The following is a 22,903-nucleotide window of genomic DNA, read 5'->3' as shown; positions in this document are numbered from 1 at the left end:
TATAGTATTTAATTATTAATTGTGTTTCGGTGTTAGGGTGCTTGGGAGGGAGGGGGAGAAATGCTTTTAAAAAGTTATTTTTATGTAATAGCATTTTCAAATTATTGCATTAACTGTATTCACGAGCAATATCTGAGTCATAACATAAAGCTGTCAGAGTTAATCTATCTCTCATCCCATACAATATGCTGTTTGTTCTTTATTTCTTCACAAGGGCAAGGATAATTTAGGTGGTTCTTCCCCAGATCAGGAATAACATGTTTAACATAACATTATGTGTACAGCTCACAGGAGTAAGGCTTGGAATTAGCACTTAAAACTTGTTACAACAAGAAGCCACGGAGAATAATAGAGTTTTACTTTGGCTGGATTTTAAATCTTCTTTTTGATCTTTGCACAGGTTGTTGGACTAACACTGTCTCGGGGTCTGGATGAACTTGCCCTTATCTACCTGGCCACAATCCAAGCCATTGCTGTAAGACATTTTTGGTGCATAAAAGAAGAAATGAATTGTCTCGTGTTCTGTGCACACTGCTCGTTCCCTCCTGCTAACCAGATTTCTAATAATACATGAATTCACCTCATGGGCTTCTTAAAGGAGCAAGATGCTGTTCACCCTCCTTGGTGACTGCTCCCAACTGAGGGATAATCAACAGATATGGGGGAGATGTTCCCCTAAAAATCCTGTAATTATGGCAACTCTGTGAGAGAACCTTTTGCCTCTGGTGCAGATGTGAGGGAGGAGGCTGACAGCACAAGGAGCAGTGTTAACATCCCAGCTGCCTAAGGGAGGCTGGGAGAGGGGGAGAAAAGCTCTGGCACTTGTACAAAGGGCTCTGTGCTGCCCTGAAAAGCCTCAGCTTGGGATTGTTCCCGTGTCCAGGGGTTTCCCCTCCCTGCCCGGTGGCTGGGGCAGAGCTCTGTGCCAGGCTGAGCAGGGCTGTGCCTCAGAGCCACCAGGGCACGTCCTCCCCTCCTGTCCCTGCCCGAGGGGAGCCTGGGAAATGCACCCACATTTCACTTCTATTCTATTTTATTTCTATTATATTTCATTTATTTCTATTATATTTTATTTCTATTATGTTTTATTTCTATTATATTTTAGTTATCTTATATTTCATTTCTATTATATTTTAGTTATCTTATATTTTATTTCTATTACATTTTATTTATATTTTCGTTATCTTATGTTTTATTTCTATTATATTTTATTTTTATTTTTATTTTTATTTTTATTTTTATTTTTATTTTTATTTTTATTTTTATTTTTATTTTTATTTTTATTTTTATGGAAATTCTATTGGAATACTTTTCTTTCTGCCCCAATTTTCTCTTGAAACCACGAGAAGTTCACGAGAAGTTCTGTCTTGAGGTGAAGCCCTGAAGTGGTTTGGAGAGCCTGGCTCAGGGTGTTTCCAGTGGGACAGGCTGTCCCCAGCCCTCTGGTGACAGAAATCCACATTCCTTTAACATCCTTCCTGTTAATTCTTTATTTTTATTTTTTTCAAGTTTGTCGAACTTGAGGTGTTTTTGCAAAACATGAACAGCCTGATGAATTGAGGAGTTTTCCTAACAAAACTCAGTCCATTTGGAAACCTTCCAAACCCATCTCCTGGTGAAACAACAACTTTTCTAGGCTGGGTCAGCCCTCTGGGGTGGAGAGGGTGGGCGGCTGCTGGGAATTCACTGGGAATTGTTCATCTCATGTGTTCACCCTCCCTCTCCAGCAAAAAAGGAGACCTTAACCCCAGCCTGAGGCTGATTGCTGTGAGTTTGGAGCCTGGTGCAGATGAAGGTAGCTGAGTTATACCTGGTGCTTCAGTAGAATCCCACCCCTGAAGGAGGAATGTGGAGGAGAGGTTAAGCAGTGCCAGGGACTGATCCTGCCCCTGAAAGGAACTGCCCAGTCTGGAACAGGTTTTATTTATTATTATCTGGTGCTAACCAAGTGGAAACCTTCCCTGCTGGAAATCCTGGGAAAGTCACCTATTATCTCATTGTGTGATACAGCTCAAACTGCATTGTAAAACACAAATACTGTCTTGAGCAGTAAATTCAGCAGCTGCAGATCTTTCTTCTGTGCTGATTTAATATAAAAAGGCCATGTTGTAGTTTTCTTCTCACTGTAAGTTAAGGGAAATTATTTTTTCCCCAAAGCATTATTGAAACAGTAACTAAAAAGTAGACACAGAACATTGGGTTTGACTCAATATATTTACTAATTGCAAATGGGATACCTAGGAAATTAAATTTTCACTCCAAATTTTAGCTTCACTTTTATAGAAAGAAACAGTTGTAGTAATCCTGTACCATTAGCTGTCTTCAATGGGTGCAAGATAAACTTTAAACCTGTGTAAAAATCTTGTACAAAGTGTAGGCCTGCCCACAGAATGTTAATCTCTAGTTTTCTTTTCAGTAGGAGATGCTTTTTCCTTTTTATATAAAATTTGCATTTGAAGCCCCTCAATTTGCATTTTCTCCAACCCAGGATTAAATTAGTTCCCCCCCACCCACAGTAAAATAAGTCTGGCTTTAATTTAAATTGCTCTGTGAATACAATTTTCCAGGCAGGTAAACACAAAATAATTTTCACAGCGTGTCCTTTCTCAGGGTCTTTGACGTGTGTATGTTGTGAGAGAAGTTGTTCATAAATTTGAATTTCAGAAGTAGTGAAAGAGAATCTCCTTTTAACTATTCACTGCAAAGTGCAGTGCAACAGTTGGCCAGATGAGAACAGGATCAGAGATGTAATCGTGGCCATGCAGCCCCTTCTGAGCAGGCAGACTCCTTTCGGAGCAGTTTATTTTTCCATAATTAAAATCGTGGCTGTGCAATTTGGAAATCAGCCCCGTGTGTCAATAGGGAAGAGATGGATTTAGTCAGCTGGGGCTGCTCAGGTTCTCTGAACTGCTCTGAACTGTCTAAAAATCAAAATACATTTGAAGGCCTGTCCAGAATAGTGCTGGGCATTCACTGTGGACGTCTCCAGCCTGGTGGAAGTTCAATTTTCAGTAGCTTTTATTTGAAGAGGGGTTTGTTGCAGCTGCAGCCCTCTTAATGAACTGCAGCATGACCTAAGGAAAACTCCAATGACAGTTTATGAAAACCCAGATTGTGTTTTGTGGGGAATCTGCCTACCAAGAGTCAGCCTGGACAACATTTTGCCTTGAATTGGGCATTTTGTCAGGCCTGAGCTTCAAGCTTAACTTCCAAGGTATTATAAAGAGCTGGGAATTATTTTTGGTCAAATAGTTTGTCAGAGAAATGGAAAATATTCTTGCAAGAGGGAAATACGGTGAAGGTTGACTTCAGTGAGGAGGGAAGCAAAGCAAACAAAAAGAAAAAGATTTTTTTTTAATGGCAAAGCATTTGCTTCTGCCATTCTGATTTGAGTTTCTCAGAATGGAGACTGTAAATGAAAAGTTTAAAATATGTCTGCATTCAAGAGATTTCAATTAATCCAGCCATGAAGTGGAAGATTTTATTTTGCATAGGGCAAAGGCCAAGAGAAATAGTTCAGCCAATACAAAATTCTTCAGTTTTTCGTTTTTGCTGAAAAGACAGAAAACAGCCTTTTATTTGCTGTTCTCTTTTTGTTCTGTTTTGCTGCTTGGCTCCAGAAGTGAAACCTCTTTACTGAGCTGGATTTTCAGATGCTGTACAGAGTAAAGAGAAGGTTTTGGTGGGGATGTCTTTGCCATGCAGGTGTATTTCTGCTCCTGTGGCCGCTCTCCTGTGCTCATCTGGTTCTGTTTTCTCCCCCGTGTTTGAAGTTAGGAACAAGACATATTTTGGAGGTGATGCAGGCTGCAGGACATGACATCAGCACGCTGTTCCTGTGTGGTGGGCTGAGCAAGAACCCTCTCTTTGTGCAGATGCACGCTGACATTACTGGTGAGCTTGGGGAAGTGCATGGAAAGGAGTGGAAATACTTTTTTTTAGGTGTCTAAATACTTTGTAAAAATAAAGACTTTCTTTGTATAGAGCTGTATTTTGCTGCATGGCCAAAAAAGTGTGCAATGAAGTGTTCCTTTTGTTGGCTTCATCCTGTTTGACTTGTGACAATTCCTGCTGGTGCTGGGCATTGTGTCCATCCCACAGAACAATTCTTTCCTGAATTGTTTCCATGCCTGTGTCACTGATGTGGAGCGTTGCCCCTGCAAGGTGTTGCACTTGGTTTTGCAGAATTCCTGGTGGGTGGAGGCCCTGAGTGTTTCACTACAAGAGGAGCTCTCAGACCTCCCTGGCATTTTTGGTCTCCCTTCAGCGTGTGTGTGTTGGACATCTCTGCACACCTGCGAGTCAGTTGAATAGACTTCAAAAAATGTGGAAAAAATAACAAAGTGTAGTGTAAAGGACTTCAGAGAAACACTGAGGGATGTGTGTTTTGGGTTTATTTCAAATTAAGATCAGTTAAGCTGTCATAAATGAAGTTTAAGGCCTGAATTTGGGGTGTTTGTCTCGAGATCTGACTTCCCCTAAGATCAAACCACACTTTATAACCCTGATGGACAAGCAAAGCCATAATGCTTCTTGACCTTAAAATTCACTAAATATATTATAGTCAAAGTGATGCTTTGTGAAAAATGATGTTAAGTCCATGCCTTTCCTTCAAAAACTCACATATTTTAGGTGAATTTCACCTACGTGTAGGGTTGGGCTGCTGGGTCATGATGTGTAAAAGAAAAGATCTGTGAAAAGGTATTCTGATTAAAATGTAATCACAAGTTCTTTGACTGTAACTAATGGCCAAGTACAATTCAGTACAAAAAGGCCTTTTTGCAGTCTGGAGTTCTCCCCCATTTGTAAAATCAGTGACTGACAAGGGATGTCAGAGTTCATCTGACTGAAATGCTCTTGGTTATGTTGAACTCATTAGAGCCTATCAGATAAAATAACTAACATTCCAGGATCAATCCCCCATTCTTTCCTGAAAAGAAAAAAATCTGAATATATTATTGTTAGCAACAAATGCCCATGACTCAGCCATGCAGACATCCAATAGATAATTCCACAGGCCACTTAAAAAGTATCTTGATCTTTTTGTTTGCCTGGTAAGAATTCCGTATTCATTCTGACATGGGGGAAATGGGCAGTAAATTTTAGAGCACGCTGAAAATTGCTCACTGACGCCTGGCAAAGAGCCCTGGAGCTCTGAGCTTGAGCTGCAGATCTGCTGTTCCTGAGCTGTGCTTCTGGAGGTGACAGGGCAAGCTTTGCATCAGGTATCTGAATGCCTGGTGCCAGGTGGATTTGCTTCGTGTCACTAATTGCTTTTTATATTAATAATTTCATTTTGCAAAATGTGCATTATGCCTCTTCCCTCCATAGGAGTTGTTCGTGGCTGATTTTAGGGCCTCACCCAAATTTCAGCTCCTCCTCATCTCCCAGCTGGCTCTCAGGAGCAGCATTTTTTGGGGCATGGTATGGTGGAGACTGTTGTGAGCAGGAATCCCTGCTCCCACCCCTGTGTTTGTATCATCATTCCCTCAATGACATTATCTCAGTGCTGGAAAGGCAGACAAATACTGCAGGAATATTAAGTTTTTTGGCTTAGTGAGGATAGGCATCTGAAGTGCAGCTAGAAAAGTATTTAGATTTATGCTCTTGGTTTAGATTTTTCAGGGGAATTAAGAAAGCAGGCTAATTTTTGTTTGGTTTTTTTAGCCTGTTCCTGCTTTTCTTTACAGTAGTGAAACAGGTCTCAGAAAATTCTGCATAAGGGAAAGTATGTTCTCAATAGTACCCATGGGTGATGAAACACTAATATTTAATTCTACTTTAGAATGTATTGTTTACTTGTTTTTCCAGTGTTTTAATTTTGTTTTCGAGTATCTTGCACAACTTGGAAGACAAGATTTCTCTTATTATTTCATACATAGCTTGAGAAAGCTTACGACTCATGTTTTCATGGCTTCCAGCAAAACCAGGCTGGCTTTGTTGGCTGTATGTTCAAAACCAAACACAAACAATCTTTTTTTGTTTGTTGCAAAAGAAACAAAGAGGAGACCGCCTCGTTTTCCCCTCCAGGTCAACTTTTAATGGGCACGTGGGTTTGGAGGGTGTGGGTAACAGGTTTATACCAGGCCCTTTAGTGAGATAAACAGCCAGTGCCAAAGATCTGGGGGATTGTTTTTTTTTTATGTGCTTTATGTTCTGCATTAATACTTTGCTAAAATGATTTTATTCAAATGCTGCACTTTTCTTGGAGCCTGGAACCACAGAGCAGAGAGGTTTACATTAACCTACAGCAGGATGTAGGGGTGAATGGGGTTTTGAATAATGGTTTTCAAGGCCTTTTTGTTTCTTTTTTTGTTTGTCTTTTTGGGTTTTGATTATTTGTGGATTTGCTGGTGCTGCTTTGTTCCCTAACAGAGGCCTGGCTCTTCCCTCTGCAGGCAAACCTGTTGTGCTGTCCAAAGAAGTGGAGTCTGTTTTGGTGGGCGCTGCTATTCTTGGAGCTTGTGCTTCTGGGGATTTTGCATCTATCCAGGTATGCAGCACCTGACTTTTATGTCATTTTCTAATTCAGTTTTAATGTGTTTTACACCTTGACTTCTGGCACCACACACACACCGTAATCCAAGTGGAAAAGTTTGTCCCTTCTGCACGGCCAGACAAGATCCAGCATCGCTTTCTCTTCACCCTCTGTTTAACTCCAGATATTATTTAGGTGTGTTGGAATTCATTTGTCTTTGGACTGTGGGGATATGGTTAGAAGCTGCTGTGTGTGAAGTTACCCCATGTCATTTTACAGACAAAACAGGGGATTTGGCGAGGCTCTGATCCTGCAGGAAGGTCACACCTTCATCTCAGTTACATCTGTCCTGCTTTCCTTCCTTCACGTTGAGGAATGCTAAATATAAGAAGCAACACAGCATTATTTATGTAGTAACAAATAACACATCTTAGCTCTTGTCTTGGCCCCAGTGAGTGCAGAGTTAATAATGAGGATGGAACTTCATGTTCATTCATGTTATTTCAGTCCATTAACAGCTGAAAAAGTAGCAGAGAGGCTTTTATTTTCAGTGGTTCAAAGCATGGCTTAGCTGCATTTACACGAACATCAGTGGCATCAGAAACCCAAAGAAGGATCTGGCTGTCCCAAACCATGCCTGTGTTCCCACCTGGCAGTCCCATGTGTCCCCTCCTCTGCTGCACAAGGACACTGAACAGCACAATTGGACAAAATGATCTATCAGAATGGTCCCTAACACATTTGTTGCATTTTTCTTTATACCATCAGGCACAGAAATTTGTAGATGAAATTTTGCACAAAAGCTTATCTGGAGATATTTTGTGAATAGGGAGGTCAGCTCCTTGACCTGGGTAAATTGGTGCAGTTCCACTGGAATCAGTAAATAGCTCAACATAAGCTGAGGAGCTGGGCTGTGCTTGGCACTTCTCCAAATGGGAATATTCTACAGTGCTCTGTAGGTTAGCAGGAGGAGCAGTTTCCTTTCATAAGAATGTTTCCATTAAAATGAATCCCACTGCAGCAAATACACAGTGCAACATCATCATAACAACTGTGTGTAATAATTCTAGGGCTTGTAAGGAGACCTTGTTTTGATAAATGTAATTTCAGTAGCAACTTCTGGTGACAGGACTTCATATTTAATTCTTACTCTTCTGTAAATCTTCTGCCTTCAAACACATACTTCATTCCAAGTCAAGGATGTTCTCCACTACTGTACAATAACTGAACATCTCAAAACTGATTTTGCTAAGTGTTTTTATCAACATGAGAAAAACCTACTGCTGTGAACTTTTCTGTGTTGTGTTTTATACAATTTTTGTGTATCCACTTACCTTTAGTTTTTAACCCCACCCTTATATATAAAAAGATTTCAAAATATATCAGAACAGGCGTGAATACTTTTAAAATTATTTAGCTACATGGGATCACAAAGGAGAAACTGAATACATTTCAGGGAAATGTAAATGTGTATCTGCCGCTGCAGTTCAATAACCTCTCTGACTTTTATTTTTATAACACATCTTCCAAAACAACTCTTTGTTAGTGGTGCTGCTGCAAACATTCAGCATCTTTGTAGACTTTGCAAATCCAAGTTATTACCTCTCCTCTAATAGATGGTTTGTGCTTAATTACTGTGCTTTCCAAAGGTCTTTGTTTTCTCAGTGTAATAGTAAAGGAGAGAACTGTGGGTTTTTTACAATAACCTCTCTCCTTATGTCTGTGGTTTTTGAAGGGGATTTTTTACTGTATTTTTCCCACTCACTGGTCACATTTCTCAGAACAATTTTTTGGACATTTCCACTCAATGTCAGGATCAAAACGCTTAAAAGCTCCCTGGTTTTTATGGGTTGGCTGTTCTCCACTTTCTAAAACTCAGTTTTAGGACAGCTTGGAAGTAGCACCCAAATCTGGATCCCTCCAAATCCCTTCTGCTAATCTTAGTCCATCTTTAGCATGCTGTGCTGAGCAGAGCTCTGGCTGCTGCCCACCAGGGATGCTGCATTTGATGGAATGTGCATCCTGCAGGTATTTGGGGCACGGGGCAGCCAGGTCACAGCAGCTGCCTCGCTCAGAATCTGAACAAAGACAAAGGCAAGGTCCTCAAAATCTCCCACGACATCCTTTTGAGCAGAGGAGAGACAAGGTGGGTCACCTAGGGAGAGCCAACTCTGTGGCAACCTTGTGGAGTAGTCAGAGTCAGGCTTTATTTCACTGACCAGGTAAGAACTGTGTTGGAATTGGGTGGTGTTTCCTGGGGCAGTGGTGGTTGCTGTGCTCTCATGCTCCTGTCAGTCCTGTGCTGGGTCCTGTGGTGCCCCAACTCTGGGGTTTGCAGAAGGGGAAGAGGAAGGGGAACCTCTGCTTCAGAGGCTTTTCCCAGCACAGGCAGTCACTTACCACACGTGGGACAGCAGGAGCCTCACCTGGCTTGGGCAGAGGGTCGTGGTGGCTGGAACACCAAAGAGCTTTACTTTATCCTTTGGTGTCCCTAAATAAGTTTATTCTCACAAAGAAACAAGCAGCAACGTTCCTCCTGTCCCTTCTCCCTTCCCATACTGCAGCTCTTTGAACAATTGAGCATTTTGTTCTAATTCTTAATCTTCGTGTATTTTTCTTCGTATTTTGAGTGATTTGTGCAAAGTTTTTCATGCTTTCTACTGACCACATCTGTGTTAGCACCAAACTTCTCAATATGCTGGGCCTTTACAGAGAAGCCTTGGAAATGAAGGTTAATACAAAAGCTGTGACCAAACAGGTTAATTTGCAAGCTCCTGGCGTGGATTGAAAAGTTCAAGCCCCTTGAAGCTGCAATTTCATCTTTAGGTAATTCTATCAAGGGAAGATTTATAACCTCCATCTCCCAGGCCTGGTCACCATATGTTGTTGCTTCAAAGAATGTTGACTTCCCTATTTTCCTCTTCATTTACTCTCCCTGCATTTTTCTCCTCTGTGGTAAAACAATTGGTCTATCCAAAAAGAAAAAAAACGCAGTGTGGTGAGTTCTTCCCCACTTCATCTCTTCGTTATTCAGTCTCTAGAAACTCCAGAAAGGGGAGAAAATCCTCTGAATTTCTTATTGGTTTATCTTTTAATTTGCCCCTACAAATGCTACACACTTTTTCTCTGAGTAGTTTTGTGGCTGGGCCCCAGCAGACAGTGCTGTGTAAAACAGTGTGGAGTAAGGATTTTTGGAATAGAGACTGTATTTTTGGGCTTTGGATTTTTGAAATACACGCTGTATTGAATGAAATACCCTTGACACTGCTGGCTTAGATGGGTCAATTTATTGGTTCTAGCCATTCCTTTCATGCTGAGCAGCAGGATCCTGCTTTTCTGTGGGATTGTTTCTATAGTAAAAATATAGTTTCCGGTTTAGCCAGCCAGCAATTCCTTCTCAGTAAAAATGTTCAATAAATAAATGTCAAAGTTTCCAGTATATCCTCATTACTCTGCCTCACTCGTACATAATTGAAAATGGGAAGAAGGTGCTGTTTGATTTGGCAGTCATCCAGCTAATTTTTTTTTTTTTTTTGGATAGCCCACTCTTTGGGACAAAGCTGTACACCAGGGAACAGGATTATTGCCTTATAAAACCCTGCAGCCCACTGACTATTCCTTAATTGCATATTAAAGCAATTAATAAAATTACCTGTATGGAATCAGATTACCAGATTTATTTTGGATATGCTGCATTCACATGGGGCATTGTTACTTGCCAGCACATGAGAGAAGAAACTCTGATTTTCTGGAATGCATTTTGTAGGTAATTCTCTGTAATCAGCTTTCTCTGAACACTTTTTGTGTGAAACACTGAGCTAGAATTTAGAATCTACATGACGACAAGATTTTTCAGGCATCCAATGGACTTTTAAGGGAGGTTTAGTCTTTCCTTTGTTGGGTTTGGCTGTTAAGCAAGTTGATAGTATATTTTACAAAAAGATAGGAAAAAGCTATTTCATTATTTCTATGAAGCAGGCCAGAGATGTGTGAAATGAACTGGATTCCAGAGAAGAGGTAATTATTATTAGGTAATTATCTCCTGTGGGTTAGCTGAATTCTTTAGCAGCAGCAGGTGAAGGACCCCTGGGCCCAGCCTGCAGCCCTGAAGGAGCCCTGGGGATCGTGGTGCCCTGGCTCAGAGCCTGTGGGTGTATTGCAGGTGGGAGTTGAAGGGAAAAAAATTCACTCACAACTCTGTATTAACAGAGCCTGGAAGGGTTTTGTTTGTGCACTGCTGGGTTTTGCTTCGTTTAATGGACATCTTGTCTCAGTTATCTCAGGGTGATGTTGGGTGGCAGAGCACAGAGGGAAAAAATCAAATAACAAACCCCACAGATAGCACAAGTTTTATAAAGATCAGCCAGGAAGAACATAGGATACAATGGAGTGTTTGCCTCGTAACAATAAAAGTGTTACAGACAGTTCTGAATGTAAAGAAGTTCCTGAGTACATTTAATCCACAACCTTGGTAATGCACCAACTGGCAATGGGGAAGAGACAATGTTTTCATAACAACACCCGTAAATAGGACTGGGACATATTCAACTTTTGTGCTGACAGAGCTGGAGTGGGTTAGGCCATTTCCATTTCTGATCAGGCCATTTCTGGGGTAATTTTGTTCCACTTATTTCAGTGGATGCGCTGCAGTTGATGATCTGATCCTGTATTCCTCTTCCAAAGCATCACCTGTCAGGCCATGGATTGAAATTCATACAACCATCCCATGATTTCCATATTTTCAAAAGGAAGGACTGAGTGGAAGATCAGGGAAGGGATAAGTTTTTCCTTAGAAATGGTAATAACTTGGGAAATCAAAAGAGGAAATAAAATTACTTCTCCCTGTTAAGTTCAGGAATGCTGCCTTCCCTCATCTCATTAAAAATGTAAAGCACTCTCGTTTTTGAGCAGGGTGAATTAGTAATTAAGTGCTATAATCAACTTGTGTAAACATAATATTGAAAGAGAAGAGCAAATTAATCATTTTGTTGGCTTGCCCTACCTAATTAATGCACCTTTTAGCAAAGGCCTTCCTGCCACGTTGGTTTTTTTCTCCCGTTCCCTTGATCAGAGGATTTTGGCAAGGCAGGGGAAGGAGATGTTTTTTCTTGGGCACCATGATGTACACAAGGGGTGTGTTAGGGTGCTGTGACCTCGCCTTCCTTTTCTTCAAGAGCTCCAAATCTGGGCATACAGAGTCTGGGCCCAATTTTTAGTGGAGACCATCCTTGGGCAAAAAGCAAAAAGCTCTCCTAGGCAGGCATTGGTTGGTGTGGCCTCTCCTCCTAAGAGACTTTGAGAACCAAACTATTTCATGTGAGATGTTCAATCCCTGTGGAGAATATTTGCATCTAACCAAGCCTGGGCTCAGGGCAGCAACTTAGCAGTAGAACTCCATCCCTTTACCTCTTTCCTTGGTGTTTTGACACTGAAATGTGGCTTTCCGTAGTTGAGAGTGGTTTTTTTTTCCTCGTGTAATAAAGTTAGATTCAATATGGCATGCGTGAAACCACCAAGATACTGGCAATGCCTCTGGCTTTTGTATAGAGTCAGCTGCCTCCTTACCAGAAATCTTGAGAGAAATATAGATGAGAGAGAGAAATAAAAAGGCAGTGATTTGATGGCCACTGTCCAGTTCCTTGTGGCCTAGTGTTTATGGTACAAAGAGTGCCTTTTTAGTTAGCATATTTTGGCCTTAGTGTCAGAAGCCTTTGCAGTGAGGGTAAAAAGCAGATGAATCACTACTACTCTTTTGCCCTAAGGATGATCCTTCTGTATTAAAGCTGAGGAATATAAATGCTGGTTTGTCTCTGCCAAGCACAAAATGAGCTTTCAATCAGTTTGAGAGTGTGACTTTTTTTCACTTTCCAAGCCACAATAAATATATAGAGACCTTTCTACTTTCTTTCAGCTGCCTCCAGTGGACAGCATTTCCGTGTGGCTGGAGTTCCTCTCTTGGTGGGAGTGAACTCACACACACAAACACCAGCACAGAGATCACACAGCTGAGATGTGGCTGTAGTGGCTCACAGGATGCTTTCACAAAAGTGCTTAGAAAGGTACCCCGTGCCTTGTTGCTGTTTACTGACATGTGATACTGCTTGACATCTGTTGCCCTTCTCATTTGAGGTCTGTTTGCTTTACTAACTTTAACATTTCCACATTGCTGTGCTGCTGAAGTGCAGATACACAAATCTCCTTGCAGTCCCCAAGGTCCTTTTATGAGAAACAGAGCTGCCATCATTTGATATCATCCTGCTGGCTGCCTTTTATACTGGAGTGGAGAGAAATAATTCTGCTGCTGTGAAATGTTCTTGGGGGAGTGCAGTGTCTGGTGCTATATGTTGTCATACATTTGATGTATTATCAGATCAGTACATGCTGTGCAGTAGTGTTTAGTTCATTGTCACAGTGGATGATTTGTATTGGTTTAGATCACTTGAAATTATTACAGGTAAAAACTTGTCTAAGTAAATGTCAGAGTTTGTCATAGCAGGTCATAATGCTGCTGCAGTGACAGATGATCTTAGTCCACAATCCTTGTGCAGCGTTCCCAGTTAAAGCAGATCAGTGTTGCTCCAGGATTTCAGAGGAGGGACACCAGTTTACTCCAGTGCCCCAGTCCAGTCAAGCACTGGGGTGCATCATCTGGCTTTCAAGTGGGTGAGAAGCTCAGCAGGAGACAGGCAGGAGTGCCCACGTGCTGGAGAACTGTACTGGATCAGAGCCCAAACAGGAATGTGACACAGTTCACTGGGAGATGACACATCTCGAGATGATGAAGGTGCTTGGAGCTCTTGCAGTCAGTTTATGTCATTGCTCCTTCAGGAACTGCTTGTGGATGCCACAGGTAATGGGACACAAAGGCTGTGTCTTTTGTTAAGTGCTGTCCTTTTTGTGGCAGCTCAGCCTGCTGCATTTGAAATGTCACACAGCACACGAATGTTCACATTTGGAATTTCCCAGTAACTCTTTAATGACAGGGAGAGGCAGCTGCAGTGAGTCCGTGTGATGCATCAGCTGCAGCAGAACTCCCATTTACAGGAGCTGAGTGTTTGGCACAGCTCTTCCAACACTGGAGGCAGCAACCTCAGCAGGCCAGGACTTAGGGATGTGGCCTTGTTGTTGCTCTGAAAGCAGAAATAAACACGAAATAGCACTAATGAAATAAAACATGGCCTTTCATTTGGGCATTGCAGGAAGGAGATGGGGCACCGTGTGTCGGGATATCAGTGTGACTTCCCTGTTTATTAATTCTGGCTGAGACTGGTGATAAAGATTTTATTACCTATTTTTCACATTTACAAGGATGGACTGAAACGGTAATGAAGACCTCTTGGAGGGAAGCATGACAAAAGAAATCTATTAAATCTGTTTTTATGCTGAAGGTGTAGCTGGCTTTGCACAGTGGCACAGCTCCACTGACTTCTCCCGCGTTCTGGATCTTTCACACCCTGAATTACTGTGTCAGGAACAACCACATGGACGTGAATATAACCTCCTCTGTAGGATTAACACTTACACTGTCATGTCTTTCAGCTTTTTAAAATCTCTCATCAGCTGATGCTGGCAAAGAATAAGATGTAGTATTTTGTTAATCTGCACAAGTTGAGACTCTTATTAAACCAGTGGTGTTTTTCTCATCTGTCAGGAAGCCCAGGACCTGGCAAGCAGGAGGAAAAGTGCTGCCTGGAATAGTTCAGCTTCTGCTGCTGCTGTGTATTTTTGTAACAAACCATGAAGTGACCACAGTGGTGTTTGTCTAAGGAGATGTACAATTAGTTGACTTTTTTTTTCAAGAAGAATAAGATTAAGATCAGCTTGTAGAAGTTTAATAATATCACAACCTTACAGTTTTTCCAGCTTGCTGACCCTGTCTTTTCTTGAGGAAAACCATAAATATGAGGAAACCATAAATGTGTCTATAGTAGACAGATACTTTCTTAAAAGTGTACTATGATCCTTCTCCTTTCTATTTTAAGGACCAAGTTTATCCATGTGCTCAGAGACACAGCTGAAGTCATTTGGACCTTGGTCTCCCCTTCTGTCCAGGCCATTTAAGCGGGGAAAAGTGTGATAGCAATATTTTATAGGAAGGATGAGGACAAAGGAGGGTACCATGGATCTTTTGTAACTGTCAGTAGCCAAAAAGGTCCTTTCAGAGCATGTCTTGCTTAAATGATGTTTGGGATGTCAAACAAGTTAAAGTCTCTTTGCTCTCACCTCTTCAGTAGCTGAGCAGAACAACCTTCAAGTTATGCTCTGGAGAATTGGAAACTCAATCTGGCTACATTGTGAGATTAATTTTCCATCTGGGATTTGCACTCTGCTCTGTCAGCACAGGGATCAGACTGTTGCGTGGCGAAGCACGAGCATGAGGAGTCACAGCACTGTCTGAAATGCTTGAATGTTTTTCACACTGAAATTTGTGAAGGACATTATGATCACTTGGTTGTGGGATTTGGTGCCACTAGTTCAGACCACTAGGACATACCTTTGTTACCCTATATTTGAAAAAGTTTTGTGTTTTACATATGCTATGTTATCCTTGCTCCTAAAGATGCCTAGAGGGCTTTGTTTCTTAACATTTTCTCTCTCTGTATAGTTTAACAAGACTGTTTGCTATCTCAGAGTGTCCAATACATTTTATTGTGCCTAACAGTAAAGACATTCTTCTTTACTCCATTTGATATAATAATGGATCTGAAACACTGAAGGAGAGATCCCATAACATTTATTAGAACATTTATTATTAGCTTTTTTAACATGTTGTCCTTCCTCAGAATTGGAGTCCAGTTCTCATTCTCCTTTCTTTGTTCAATCATATGTTCTTGTTTCCTTGGTTTCTTAGATACAGACATATAACAACCATTCCCAACCCTTTCCTTCTTGTTTTGAAACAACTTTTCACATGTCCCGTGCTTAAAATTTCTGAGGCACAGTTTGAAGTTAGGCAGTGAAATACAGAGAATCCATATGAAATTCCTTTGTGGCTCTGTTTTGTTTTTATTGGGACACGTGTCCACGTAATGAGGAGCAAGACCATAATTGTCACTCTTGAGGGAAATAAAGGCAGAAAGGCTGACCACCAAGTGGGCATGGAAAAGCCTGACTTGCAGATTTTTGCACAAAGATATTCCTCCAGGTTAGGCTTGAAAAACACTGGAAAAGCACAAACAGGGAGAGCTGCTGTGCCCATTTCTTGCTGTGCCTTATAAGTGCACAGCAGAAACGAGTTGTGTTGTTGTCTCAGGAGTGATTTATGGGGCACGTTCTCAATGTGGAGCATTCTGGGAGCTGCATTCCTCTGAGCATCACTAACCCTCAGCACAGAAATACCCCCTGACCCTGCAGGGCCTGTTTGTGTGAGCACCTGCTGTCAGCTGCTGTTTGCCACACAGCTCCCACAGAGTCCTTTGCCAGGTAGAGGTTTTGGGCAGGAGTGTGGCTGGGGGAGCTCTGGGGGGAGCACAATTTTTGGGTAAGGAACAGAGAAAAGTGATGTGGCAATGGACTCCTCACTAATGAGGGCTGGTTAGATCTGACCAGGCTGCTTCTTTGGGAGCTTGGGAAGCACAGGGGACCCCTTAAGGGAGAGCACTCTGGAAAATAAACCAACTTCTCAATAGTTTTTCCTTTGAAGAGTCTCTGCATGACAGACATAAACAGGAGGGCTATAGTATTGTCCATCCCAACCTCTCCTTCCCAAAACCATGGGGTGGATGATGGCAACACATCACCTTTGAAAGGTGCCTTCATTGCCCAGCCCTGTAGCACAAACACCTGGGCTGTATTCAGCAAAACACTGCCAAGCCTTGTGGCCTTCAGACTCCTTTTGCTTTCAAAATGTCTGGTAAGACTTAGTTTTCACCTGTCTTCCCTGTATGTTGTGAAATCATCCATTTCTGTTAACTTGAAGTAGTTTAGGTGTTGGATGCTGTATCTTTAGACCAGGCTGAGGGAAGCAGCTCGTGTGTCTTCAGCAGATAAATGGGAAGTGTGTTAGGCTCTGGGTTGGGAGCTGGCACTTAGCTGAGGTGTGGGAGGTGAGTAATGGCCCTGAAGATGCTAAGCTGTGTGAAGCCCTTCTGATAAATGGAGCCTTTTTGTGATGAGCTCTCCTCACGTTCCTGGACTGGTTGGCATAAAAGCTTTGAGCATACAAGCACATTAGTCATTATTTACTGGTTGTGGTTGCAAGGTCGTTTAATTCTGCAATAGTCCCATCTAAGGGATGATTCTTGCATTGCATGAAAGGGAGACTAAGCAAGATTCACTTTTTTTATCTGCTTTGTATAACTTTGCCCCTGTGGATATTCAGCACATTTGCCATAAGACACAAAATGCCAAACCTGTGGCTTTCTGGATATGGATGTTCCACTCATCCCAGAGGAGAACCAGGCATGGAAAGAGAATAAAGATAGGAAATGGGCTTTTCTCTTTCGGCCCTAAATCCCCAATAGCCACCATCTCCCTCTCCCTGCTCCCACTCTGATGTTGTTTATTCTTTCCTGTTGTATTTTTGCCTCTCGTTTCTGTCCCTCTTTTGTTTAGTATCTTTTCCTTTCTCTTTTCCCATCTATTAGTCTTCTCTCTTCTCTCTTCTCTCTTCTCCCTTCTCCCTTCTCCCTTCTCCCTTCTCTTCCCAACTCTTCCCACATCTCTCTCATTCCCTTACCCATGTCCTCACATAATGAAAAGCCAAGAGTCTGGGATGGTTTGTGGCTCAGTCAGTGCTGATCCCTCACCTCAGGTCCCCTCTCAAGGCCTGCAGGACTCCAGTAAAGCCCCATGGCATGTCCTCTGTTTTATGGGCACTGACTGGGCTGTGCCAGTGTTCTTGGACTGCAGGAGGGGAGATTTATGATGCCACTGATCACAGGGCTAAAATAAACTGTCCTTCCTCAGCCAGAGGAATAGGAGTTTGTAAATGCCAACATTTTATACACAAACTGAAGGACAGGGCTGAGGGAGCCAGCTGTCCAGGTTAGCTGTTCAGGGTCTGAGCATGGCAAGGCTTTAAAAGCAGAGAGCCAGGAGAAGTCATTTATATTAAACCAAACTCTGTCATGAGTCATTTGACTTCTTTTTCTCTTACACACACAGTTTATGTCCCAGGCCTTCTAAGGCTCGGGTAACATCTGATCCTCTTTAGGCTGAGCCGGCTCTAATAGGAGTGGGATCCTGCTTCCACTTACACTGTACCACTTAGAACTCTATTTAATTTGAGTCTTATGTTTACAGGCTGTAACTGTTACTTATTTGTTATTTTTATGGTAATAAAAAGATTGTTTGTCTGTGATTCTGTCCTTGCTGTGCTATTGGATAGGTCTGTGCCCTTCAGCAGCAGCAGAGGGAAAGAGGGGCTTTGCTTTTCACCTCATTCATTTTCCTCATGCAGCTCCAGTCAGGTCAGCAGGCAGGAGGGGGTGCAGCTCCTTCCATCCCTCCCAACCACTGTCCTGGCCTGTTGATGCCAGCAGAGCATCACTCCACATTTTTCACACCATTTGCAATGACGTGAATGTCATTTTTCTTCCCTTCTCCTTCAAAAGAGCCAACACCAAAGTGTTGCAAAATACAGCGTTGTCTCCTTTACCATTTTTCTTATTTTTTCATTCTCTCATTTGTCTCATCTCTTCTGATCCCAGGTTTTTGTTTGAACATTTTTACCAGGTGCAAAAAAATAGTTAATTGCAGGCAACAGATGTGAAAGGTGTATGAATTCTTCAAGTCTTGTTCCCTGCTTATGCCAAGGCCTATAGAAACCTGAAAGAGGAGAATGAAACACAGGCCAAGGAGAGAAAAGCTTTGTCCCACTCCAGAGTTTACAGGAAAAGGCTTCAGCCCCTCTCCAGCCAGCTTCCCTGGGCAAGGATAACCCTCAGAGCCCCCTCACTAAAAGAGGCTGCACCTTAATTAAGAGCATGACTCTTGTTCCCTCTAGTGGCTAATTACACAGCATCTCTCACACCAGTGTCATTCCACTGCCTTCCTGCTCCCCTGCCCAATTTTCCTCACATGCACCCTTTTTTAAGATGTTTTGTAATTGTCTAAGTTTCTCCAAATGATGGTATTTGCCATTTTTTTTTGCTTCTGCCTTCAGAAAGCTGGAAAATCTCCCAGCTATCTCCCATCCTGGATAGATGCAACACAGCAGTAACATTTAGGGCTGGAGAGATTTTTGCTCATATTCCACCCATGGTGGATTTTTCTGCAGTGTTACCAGGAAGGGTTAAGGAAAAAGGGCTTTTCTTGGTTTATCAGCATCCCTGCTCCTTAAGTATGAACAGATATGAATGTCAGAGCTGTTGGACACCTCACATCCCAGGCTTGTTTCATGTCCTGGAGATAAGGAGTGAGTTGCCTGGCTTTCCAAATACCCTGTAAAATGTAGTGTAGTATTTCCTAAGGACACAGGAAAAATTCAGTGTTTGTCAATTTACTAACAGCTTGGTAATGGGAGGTACTCTGTGCTAGTTCAAATTGACACAAACTACTGCAGCACCAAGTTCTTCCGAGTACAAATAAAAGCAGAATTTTGCAATGAGAAAACAATCTGTGTTACCTAACTTGAGAGGCAGAGTACATAGACTTTATTCCCACCTCAGCCACTGACTTTGTTTGTGACTTTGGCCAAGTTGTGTAACTTTGTTCTTCATCCTCCTGACTTGTAAAGCAGATCTAGTGATGTTTGCATTCCTCAGAGGTGGGGTTTATTGTTGTATTAAAGTGATAGAACAAAAAGTGCCAAGAAAATCTTTGGTGATGCTAAAAGTGTTGCACTGATGGGTTAAAATAAGTCAGAATGGAAAGGCTGTAGATTGACAACACAGTTACATATAATTGGAACATCTTTTGGCTTCAAAATCTTGCCTTAGAACTGCAGTTTATTAATTTTCATTGCTGTGTATATAATATGGAAGATGGCTTATATACTGTGGCATGGTTAGAAATCTGATGTTTATATCAGGTTCTGGTATTTATAGCATTCAGAACATTTAAAGATTGTGTTGTACATCTGCACAAAAATGCACTTCATGTGCAGAATTCTTGTTTTTAGAGAATATTTGGGCAGGAATGGGAGACCACATCCTTTGAGGCACAAATTCACTCAGGGTTTGGATTGGCAATTTGTAAGGAACAGCAAAGGCCAGCTCCAGATCAGCATTTTCATTCCCAGCCTGAAGCTTTAGGTATCCAACGTTGTGTCTAACACATAACTGAGGAGCTCTTTTTGCTCAGAACTCTTCTAAACTGCACTTGTAGACATTTCTGGAGACTTCTGAAAATCAGATATTGCCCTTTTTTGACTGCACTGGGACCAGGATTAGCAGAAACAGCAGATGCATCGAGCATTTTCTGAGGTGCATCTGAAACTGATTTGTGACAGGCCAGTAACCCAATGAGAGTAATGTAAAACATCCAGCAGGGTAAGACCTCCTCCTTAGAACTGTATCCTTCTTCTTGCATGCCTGGGTTGCATTTTTTTAAATTAAGTTACTGAGTTGTAGAATGACCCCCATTCCTTTATTCCTGTAAAACCAGAATGACTGACAGCTTTTAATTGCACATGCTCCTACTGTTTGTTGGGGGAGGAGGGAGCAGGATGGGATCCTACCAAATGTTTGAAATATTATGGATAGAGAAAAGATTGATAAGCCTGAAAAAATAGCTTTCTATCAAGGATTTAGTTAGATATGTTGCTGATCCTGTCTGATCTTATATAGATCTTCACTAATTATTCCAATGTCAATAACAAAACCAGAGCAGAACAATGGATAAGTGTGTTTAGAAAGGTGTGCAGTAAAATTCAGACTTGCATCAGATAAAAGTAATTTAATATCTTCCCCCCATTCTAGACCCATCACAGCCAAAGAAATACCTTTGAACAAAAACTAGGGCTATTTTTTTCAGATTTGCTGCATTAAGCAATTTTCAAAGTACAGAGTTGCTGCTAATGGAAAAGAGAAACAAATCTGGGATTTTGAGCTAGTGGAGTGTTCATGCAAGTGATTAGGCTGTACAAAAGGAGCATTCATCTTGAAATGACAGATAAGTGCTAAGGACAGGACTGAAAACTGTAAATATGTTAGCACTTTAAGCGAGAGCACAGCTTCAGCACTTGTGAGACTCATCAGCTGCTGTAAACAATATGGATCTTTGAGCTGATCTCTGCCGAGATCTCAGCACATCAGATAATGATAGAGTTGTTCATTTTTGCTTCTTCTGTTTTGTTTTTTTTTCCTTTCAGAAAGTGCTTTCTGCAGAGAGCAGGCCTGTGGTGCTGCCAGCACACACTCACCTCCCTGCTGGAGCTGCTGGGAGGAGCAAAGGACAAGGCCAGGGCTGGGCTCTGCCCAGTTCTGCTCCAGTCAGGAACACAATGTGCAGCTGCACTGCTGGGCTGTGCCCCCTCCCACGGCTGGGGAGGGCTCTTTGAGCTCCTCCAGCCTCAGTTCACACTCAGGACACTTCTCCAAGTGTCATTTTAAAAGGAAGTATTCGGGTGGTGGCAGCAGTTTCTCCTGTGGGGCTTTGCAAAGGGTTATCAGTGACTGCGCTGTGACAGTGGAGCGTTTCATGTTGGGAAAACTGCAAACAATAGAAATTAATTTGAAACCACCAAATCCTCTTTGCAGAGGACACGATAAAAAGCTGGGATCTCACTGTAGCTCCCAAAACTCACTCACCTCACTGAGGTTCTGCTCAGTGACCTGTAAGTGAAAAACTCCATGAACCATTTGGGCCTCTGCTATTCATCTCTTTTCCCAGCTTGCTGTCTTTAAATAAAAGAACAGATCTTCAGCAGCAGGAATTGGCTCAGTTCTTAGGATCAGCTGAATTGTGAAGCACAGAGTGGTTTTTCTTCAGTTGTGTCCCACATTGGCCAGATTTTCCTCCTGAGTGTTTGGTATTGATCTCATGGTGTTAGTGATTCTCTTGGAATATGTGAGGAACTGAGGTGCAGAGGGCTTCACAGGATCACAGAATATTCTGAGTTGGATGGACTCACAAGGATGATCAAATCCATCTCTTAAGAGAAGAGCCTCCAAATGTGGATCAAATTCACACCCTTGGCCTAAACCAGCACCAAGTTTTGACCAACTTGGGGCCTGTGTGACTTGTCCAAGGTTAAAATTCAGGAGTCAATGGATCCAGTGACTGCACTCATGGAGGGTGTGCTGGGAAGAGCTTCCCCCCATGAGCACTTCAGGAGCAGAGGGGGAGGAATTTCTCATTGAAGGGGCTGAAGGGGCAAGGCTTGCTTGGAAGCAGGAGCCACGAGGTGCAGCTCACTGGGGGCTTCTCAAAAAAGCTGGGAAAATAGGATGGGATAACAAAGTAAAAGCTGCAATGGTCACTGGCTGGGGTTTGTAAGGTGAGGACATCCCTCTGGAAGGATTTGGTGTTGTTTGCCTTTCCTGGAGATGAAAAGGAGAGCTCATAAATCAGCTCTCCAGGCTTCCCACCTGGCCAAAACTTGGAGCTGGGAAGGTGGAGACTGTCCTGGGTGCTTTTCCTGTGGGGTCTCAGCTTTCAGGGGGGTGCTGTGTTGGATCTCAGGCTGTGACCAGCCCAGCTCTGGTGCACTGGTGCTTCACTCCCACAGCAAATGCACTTCTAATTCCAACTGAGGTGCTTGCAGACACAACCAGCCTTTGTTTTGGGCAATTATAAAATGTGCTCTTTTTCTATTTGCCAAATGAGTACAAATGCTTTCCTAGAGCATCTGCTAAGGGAAAAGATGCCTGAGATACCTTTAAAGCTCCTTCTGGCAGTGCTGGGTGACAGGTGTGGATCTGCTCAGAAACAGAGGTTATGGAATATTACTGTAATCAAAGGCTGTTTCTGGCTCTGGGGAGGTGGGAATAAATAGCCCTTGGGTTTGGTTTTGTACAGAAAAATGTCAGCCAGAGTGGTGATGAGGGTAACCTGACGTTTGCCAATAAGAAGAGTTTATTCCAAATTAATTTGTTCAAGTTGGTGCCTACAGGTTTTCTGTGCAATAAATGTGATTGCAGTACACAGACACTGAGCACATAAAGAGATTCCTGCTGACAGAGAAGTTTAGTGCTAAGGGGAACTGTATTCACCATTCCCCAGTGGTCTCCAAAGGAGATACAAGCTGAAGGTTTTAGGAGCAAGAGGAGCAGAACATCTATTCTGGTGTGACTTTTGCAGTTTCCTCCTATAAAACTCTCTCAATTCTGTGTCCATGGGAATTCCACAGCTCAGGCTGAGCTTCTCCCTCACTGCTATTGGAGCACATTTGGCCACTGACTGGTTTTCCCAGGTTTTCAAGGAATCCTTCCCAAAATAAAATTGTTTAGCAGTATGTATCCAGTATTTAAAGTGTTTTTCTTAGAAAAAGCACTCTTGGAGGATAGTTTAATGGCAGAAGACAAATGAGAGCAGTAGCTT

General features: G+C 42.2%; 1 protein-coding gene across 6 annotated transcripts in view; it reads left to right on the top strand.

Annotated features, from left to right (window-relative positions):
• FGGY (FGGY carbohydrate kinase domain containing) overlaps positions 1-22,903 on the top strand; it is a 144,784-nt gene that overhangs the window by 111,716 nt on the left and 10,165 nt on the right. For all 6 annotated transcript variants that reach the window (XM_063406983.1, XM_063406982.1, XM_063406987.1 and 3 more), the window contains 3 exons: positions 401-475; positions 3,774-3,894; positions 6,399-6,493. In XM_063406983.1, coding sequence (XP_063263053.1) covers positions 401-475; positions 3,774-3,894; positions 6,399-6,493 — 291 coding nt within the window. The remainder of the gene's footprint in view (positions 1-400; positions 476-3,773; positions 3,895-6,398; positions 6,494-22,903) is intronic.

The sequence above is a fragment of the Prinia subflava genome, chromosome 10 (genome assembly GCF_021018805.1).
Source record: "Prinia subflava isolate CZ2003 ecotype Zambia chromosome 10, Cam_Psub_1.2, whole genome shotgun sequence".
Lineage (NCBI taxonomy): Eukaryota > Metazoa > Chordata > Aves > Passeriformes > Cisticolidae > Prinia > Prinia subflava.
Note: the sequence above shows the minus strand (reverse complement) of the source record. Positions and strands in the feature narration are given on the sequence as shown.